General features: G+C 38.1%; 2 protein-coding genes across 3 annotated transcripts; both read right to left on the bottom strand.

The window, feature by feature from the left end:
* Positions 1 to 206: 206 nt before the first annotated feature.
* On the bottom strand, positions 207 to 2,782 carry LOC106658964 (alpha-tocopherol transfer protein-like). The gene is made up of 3 exons (XM_014381194.2): positions 2,253 to 2,782; positions 1,809 to 2,175; positions 207 to 1,302 (listed from the first exon to the last, which is right to left on the bottom strand). The coding sequence occupies exons 1-3, from the start codon at positions 2,546 to 2,548 to the stop codon at positions 1,036 to 1,038; spliced, it is 930 nt and encodes a 309-aa protein (XP_014236680.1). The 5' UTR covers positions 2,549 to 2,782; the 3' UTR covers positions 207 to 1,035.
* Positions 2,783 to 4,599: 1,817 nt separating this feature from the next.
* On the bottom strand, positions 4,600 to 5,520 carry LOC106658397. 2 transcript variants are annotated; one of them, XM_023459870.1, is made up of 3 exons: positions 5,356 to 5,520; positions 5,135 to 5,280; positions 4,600 to 5,010 (listed from the first exon to the last, which is right to left on the bottom strand). In XM_023459870.1, exons 2-3 carry the CDS (start codon positions 5,267 to 5,269, stop codon positions 4,612 to 4,614), a joined length of 534 nt encoding a protein of 177 aa, XP_023315638.1. In that variant the 5' UTR covers positions 5,270 to 5,280; positions 5,356 to 5,520; the 3' UTR covers positions 4,600 to 4,611. The 2 variants fall into 2 exon arrangements, with proteins under 2 accessions (XP_023315638.1, XP_014235809.1); XM_014380323.2 differs by having other exon boundaries at positions 5,135 to 5,520.
* Positions 5,521 to 7,038: the final 1,518 nt, after the last annotated feature.

The following is a 7,038-nucleotide window of genomic DNA, read 5'->3' as shown; positions in this document are numbered from 1 at the left end:
GGCATGTTGGTAATTTCGTTCGCTGGAATGAAGAGAAAGAGAAGAAGAGAGAGAGTCATTACTGGTAGATTATTCATTTGGATATCTTCAAGAAAGTTTTTGCGATAAGGCTACGCGGTACCTGCCTTCGCGAAAATTTACCAAAAATTAAAGAACACAGCATTCGGATCAAAGATTGTTATGCAAAAAAAACGGGTTTCAGCACATAAATTTTACTTTGCCTGAATGAGGAAAATATAATTTTATTCCATTGTTCAAGTATACACGGGTCAAGTGTAACAAATTATATAAAAATATGAAAATAGCTCGTGTCAAAGTCGGCAGCAGCATTGCTTCATGAACAACGCATTAGAAATTCACCTTGGCGTCTGCTTTGGAACGAGAGATGCTCCTTGTACATTCCCCCGTCGAATGGCTAGGCAATATACGTTGTTGAATATCAGTTCGGTTGTCTCGTTGTTGTTCGCTCTTGCCCTCGCGGCAGAGTTGAAAAGGGTTTTCTTCTCGCTCGACATCGTAAGGTATAGTGCACGCGCACAGTTTTCTGCTGTTGCGAGCAGCGAAATGGACGCGCGGCTGGCGGACGAGCGAGTCATTAATCCGCGTGCCTATGGGGTAGGTGCAGCGCACCCTCCGCAAGACACTCCACTGCGACTCGTAAAGAAGGAAAAGCGAGCCGCGCCCCTCGAGTAAGGAAACACCGAGGCGGAGTGCGTATCGCGTCGTCGAACTATACATTTCTCTCGGGCCGATGCTAATTAAAAAAGAGCCACCACCACTCTGTCACTGCTCGACGCTATCTGGCGTGTCCACGAAATACGTAGGCCATGGATTTTTCTTCGCAAATGCCATTGTCGCGTTTCGACGAAACCCCTCGGCTCGAGTAAATTTTATCATCGCGTCGCAAAATTTTTGATTCCAAAGTGAATTTGGTCGCGTGAACGATTTCCAGTTTGAAAAAGTCGCGTATAAATAGCCGCGCGTCGATCGGATTACGTAATGCGTTGAAAGTCGCTGGCGGCCGATGACGAGGTTTTAATCGATGTCGAGTTTTTGTAAATTGGCTTTAGCGCGCGATCCCCCGTAGAGTTTGGTCGGATTCATGGGCTCGCCGATGCGTTTGCTCTCGTCGACTCGTCCGCTCCGCTCGTCCTCGAGGAACCAGTCCCTGTAGGCCTCGAGTTTGGCTATCTGGGCTTTGTGCAAGTCGAGCAGCGCTCCGGCCTTTCCTCCGTACTCGTTCGGTAATATATGCAGAGGGACGAATTTGTCGAGGCTCTCTGGCGACGAGTGTAGATGCAACTGTAATGTGAGCCATAAACGGTCAATGACGTTATAATTTGATAGCGATCTAAATGTGCGCTTGACTCGAAAGGATTCTTAGCATCGCTCGTCTTTGTGTGCGCGTGCCTCGAAGTTAATGGCTACAATAATGTACTCGCGAAGTCGTGCTCGGTGCTGAGTGCATAATTTTCCAACTCACACATCGCCAACACACAAGAGCCGTTGCGAGATCGGTAATGCTGACCACGGCCGTTGTGGCACTCTAGCGCGCTCGCACGGACACGCACACATACGCACACATACGCACACTAGCAACGGCAACTCGGTCGAGATACAGCAGCTATTCGTCGCGTTATGCATGACGAGGCAGTATGAACGAATAACCTTGCAATTTGTAAATTAATATCGCCGCGCAGTCACATAGTTGATGCGTGGCTTGATGTAAGGTCGCGCATTTCATAATGGCCATCGTGGACATATAGCGAGATCGATGGTCGGGCTGAAAATCGGCAAGGAATACTCACGAGATCCATCAAGCTCTTGTTCATGAAAGGCTTCATGAGCGTGAGCATAAAGTCCATGACCGAGCTCGTGTTGATGTAGTGCAGGGCCTTGAGACGCACCGGCAGAGCCTTGGTCAGGTAGAAGAGGAACTTCTTGAAGGACGAGGGGCTGAAGTGGGCCGCGTGGCCCAGACTCGCGCCCTCCACGTCGAACACTATGACGAGGCCCGGGCTCAGGCTGCCCTTCTCGTGCATCAGCACGTCCACGCTCATGCCAAAGTAGCGGATGTTGTCGTCGTAGTTGTAATTGCCCGAGTTGCGGTCGAGCAGCTTGCCGAACATGACCGCGTAGCCTTCGGGCGTCGTCCCTTGCAGCGTTATCATACACCTATGCGTGCATGCGATCGATCTTAAATTAGTGCGCAATAGATAGACTCGGACGTTCGCCCGAACGACTTTGCTTACAAGGTATCGAACATTTTTCGCAGCGCCCTCGATTCGACGGGGTCTCGATCGGCGAAAAATTCCGGCACGTGGCTTCTGAACGTGTAGAAGGTGTCGATGCTCGCCTTGGCTGGCTCGACCTCGTAGTAATTGCTGTGCAGAAAGAGGGCCAGCTCGTTGTCGCTGATGTCGCTCGGCAGGTGTGGATTCTTCGAGCACCATTCCCTCAGCAGCTCGACGTCGGCGCGCTTCAGCTCCTTGTTCCTCTCCAATTGCTCCTCGAACGCGGGAGCGTCGATGGTCCTCGTCCGAGGCATGACTTTGCGCGGCTTGTAATTTGTCCACGGACGCGACTATCGCGCCTTATCTGCTGCGAGTGCAGCACTGCTATATATATTTGCCGTCCCGATCGCGCACTGTGCCACGAGTATGTGTCTCACGGCCAATTTGATTCATCGGTGTGCGCAGCTCGACTGCAACGAAGCTAAAATCATATATAGCTTTGATGCTGCATGTGGACAATGTCTCGCGCTCTTGCGTCTGCCATCGACTCTCGAACGTGATTCTACGTTCTGGCAATGGCTGCAATTCGCTCGCGCGCTCCTACGAAATACGCGACAAATACGAAAAATTGTCTCAACGATGAACGGCTAGTCCAACTTGGCCATATTTTACCATGAGAGTGTCGACCAGCTTATTTTGAAAAATAAAAGAATACGTAAGTATCGGTGCTAGCGAGGCGAGAAATAAAAGCACGCAAAATAAAAAGAACGAGGCAGACGCGGATCTGCTCTCTGTCTCTTCTTGACTCCCTCTCTTCTTCTTCTGCTTGTTCCTTGTGTTGCGGCATCGCATAATGCGCCTGCCCTTATACACCTTGACGCAACAGCACAATGTATGCAAGCGCCTGCCCGAACTTTCATACTCGCATGTATAATATGCGCACCGTAGCCCTTTTTTTCGCGCATCGCCGCTAGGGGTAAGAGAAACGAAAAAAAAGCCAAGGGAGAAACGAAAGGATTCTCTCGCTCGCTCGCTCGCTGGCCTACCCCGCACTTTTTTCCTCGGCACAGAAGGGCGCAGAGAGAAAAAAAATTCTCTGGGGTGAAGTATAAGATTCATTCGTATACGTATACACGCGTTCTCTCTACTGTACACAGTTTGTGCATGCGCGGGTGATTCAGATAAAAGCTCTCGGGGTGCCACTGGACCTTTTTTATCTGTAGGGATTTCGACTGTCTGATGCTCTCCGCAAGGAAGCCGCTCCACCCATGTCTCTAAACTTTTTTTTCTTTTCCAACGAGCCTCGCGTACACTTATCAAATAATACCTTTTTTTTCGCGCAAATCTGCCATGCAAAAAATGATTCATTTTTTAATTCGGTTCTTTAACAATTATTACATCAAATTTTAAGAGAAAATCGAAACCTTGTCAACACTTTTACATCGCATCGCATGGTCTTCTCGTAATTAAAGTTTGATTTTGTTCTCCTTACATAGACCTAAGTCACCTAAGTAACTCTTATTTGAATTTGCAACAAAGAGTACAAATTACTACTTATGAAATGGTTGACATAATCAAAGATGTTCATGCAGCATTTGTGAGACCCTATTTTATTTTTGTTAAAATTTAATACACATTTATGATAAAAAATTTTTAACAAAAAAATAATATTGTACGTCAATGAAATAAACAGAGTATAAAAATTATTAAATGATTCTGAAATGATGATTTGAATTGTTAAAATTTTTTATTTATACTTTTGATCAAGCTGTACTGATCATGATGTTTGACATTATGTGTGATAGACAATTCAAGAATTTATGTAAGTAACTTTCTCACTATTCTAGTTGGCATGTAAATTTTTTTGTAGCAGTATGATTTCCAGATTGAAAAATATAAAGCAGATGAAAATATAGTTGTTCGTTAGAATAATTACTTATAATTTCAATAATCTGGATTTGAAACAGTTTTTTATTGACCAATCAATAAATTTGCATTCAAGTTGCTCCTAGATTGCAATTCATCTAAATGAACTATAAAAAATATATGTTATAAAGCTGCTTAATAGTTAACTATTCAATTTATTGAAATCACTATTAATACAAGAAAAATATTGTGTATCAGAATATCATAAATCAGAAATTGAAAATAAAAACTTGTGATTAATGTATTACTTATGTTTCATAAATTAAAAATGAAAAATATATAATTTTTGTATTATTTCAAGTTTTTTATAAGTAAACCAAAAAAGCTTTCCTTTAGGTAACTCTTACATTATTACTATAACTATACATTTTAAACAGGTAAATTATATGGCAAATACATAACATGAATATTATAAAAATTGTAAACCGCTATTTTTAAATATTGTTAAAAATTAATAGTAATAATCAGGTGAATTTTCAGAGTTATATTCAGAGTTATATTCAGAGTCATTGTCAGATAAATCATCAAAGTCTTCTTGAAATTCAACATATTTTTGATCTACTTCACTTCTTAAATTAATAAAGGAATTCAAAGTACGTTCCGTCATATGCAGTCTTAAAGAGGTAGATACATCGTGAAAACAAACTAAACATTTATCTTGAGTTTCATCCTTAACAATCATTATTTGTAGGTCATCTTTTTGACAAATAGTTTTTATTATTTCATTCTGTAAGCAGTAAAAAATTTTTTCCTTCGTATTTAATATTTTATAATATGCCTCAATACTGAAATCCATAAAATCAACTTGATCCTTTCTTGATCTATATCGAGTAAGTCTTAATGTGAACCACTAAAAAATTTGTTATTATTTGATTTCTTGCAATTCGAACAATTGAAAATAATTAAAAAATATTTGTTCTTATTCATATCAGTTGATAATAGAATTAACTTAGCATTAATAATGTATAACGTACCCATTCATCATCATCATCTTCAAGAAAACCAATGGTCAACATTTTATAACCTTGATTACCTGTCAAGGTAAACTGAATATAGCGATCAAGTTTTTTTTCTTCATCTATATAATTTTCTGGGTCAAAGCTCATCATTTTCTAAAAACCTGTATGAATTATACGATTTTTAACTGGTAAATTACACTAGTAAAGTTATAGAATAAGAGAATAACAATATTCACAATCGTATATATATTTTGTTAGTCGCTTACTCGTATTTCCTGTATTAATAAAATTGTATGAAACTAAAATTGTTTTTTGACCCTATGGTTAAAAATCAGATTATACTTATTGAAATTAAAATAGATCAAAAAACATAATTCTATTTCAATGCGGATAATGGGAATACCCATGGAAATCCAATCCAAGTTAAAATTACGAACGGTAAAGTATCATATAGATAACATAGATGATACAGTTTCATTTTTGTAGATTTTTATTAGTTCATCTTTATGATACATAACAAAAGATGTCGGTACAATATTATAAAATGCATCATGCATGAGAAAATGGCGCCAAAATATCGGTACGGGAGGATCGTGAACTAAGTACCGTGTATTTTGTCTCTATAAACTGTAAATATATACCTACTAATTTATTTGCAAGATGAGATATACGCAGAAAAATGTTTTCTTGTGGTATTGAAATGTAATACTCGCGTTGCTTATTTACAGACATTTTATGATCTGTTATTAAAACAAAGCATTATCATTCGGCTTTAGTGTATTCGGCGCGAGGAATATGCTTGTATAAAATTCATTTTAATCTATAGATTTTTTCAGCAACTCGGTCAGGACAGGGTTGTTGAAAGAACACTTTATTTTTATCTAAAACAATTTACGTTTACGTTTAGTATAGCTTTTATTGGCATAACTTCCAGGATACTAAGTGTAACAATAACTGCATATTATCGAGAAACGCACTAGTGCCCTCTTGAAAACTTGAATACTGATACATGAAAAATACGAAAATTTTGAATGCAGAGTTGTTCAATGAATGAATACTTATTATCATTAAACGTAAGAGTACTAAAAATGCACTTAATAGATTGACAAATAATTTTTTTTTTAAATTCGAAATCAGTATATGATAATAATTGCGTTTAAACATTCTAACCGCTAAGCTAGCATCTTTTATATATTAGAATAACAATCATAAATAATTGAGCACTAAGTTTTGTAAAATGAACGCAAAAAAGGACTAACTAAAGACTCTAAGTTAAATTTATCAAGCAAACTAAATAAGTTTTAACAAATTTTCAGTTTTGAAAAATGCATGTAAGCTACAAAATACACGCATTTTTGCAGGCATCAGTGGCCTTGGAGCGGCTACATGGTCCAATCAAACTCAGAATCTCTCTATTTTGCCCATGTTAACTCCTATTTAATCTTAACAAAACGATATTAATAATTTTTTTTAGTTTTTAGTTAAGTCAAGTAACCTATGATGCAAATTTAATTCATTAATAAGAATAAGTTCAGGTTTAAATTAAAATATCATTTATCTTTATCATAAAAAGTAATTTTGATCTTGTACGTAAATAAATTTACATGCGTTGCATGAAAGTAATGAATTTATAAATTTTTGATTCAATATATGGTACCTTTATTCAGTGATCAACTACTTTAAACCATTAAATGACAATTTTTAGGTATGCAATTATTATATTTTTATGTTTTTGCATGATACGTTAACTTCAAAAATAAAATGTACCATTTCCTAAAATATTGAAAAATTGATACACTTGTATTTCTTTTGATTTTTTTTATGACATACATTTTAAAATATGATATGATAAAATATGACGTACATTTTAGATATGATCACTTGATCAATTAAATTTAAATAAAGCCTCAAAGAATGAC

Source organism: Trichogramma pretiosum, unplaced genomic scaffold (genome assembly GCF_000599845.2).
Source record: "Trichogramma pretiosum strain Unisexual culture from Peru unplaced genomic scaffold, Tpre_2.0 scaffold16, whole genome shotgun sequence".
Taxonomy (NCBI): Eukaryota; Metazoa; Arthropoda; class Insecta; order Hymenoptera; family Trichogrammatidae; genus Trichogramma; species Trichogramma pretiosum.
This window is presented reverse-complemented; position numbering and strand designations above follow the sequence as displayed.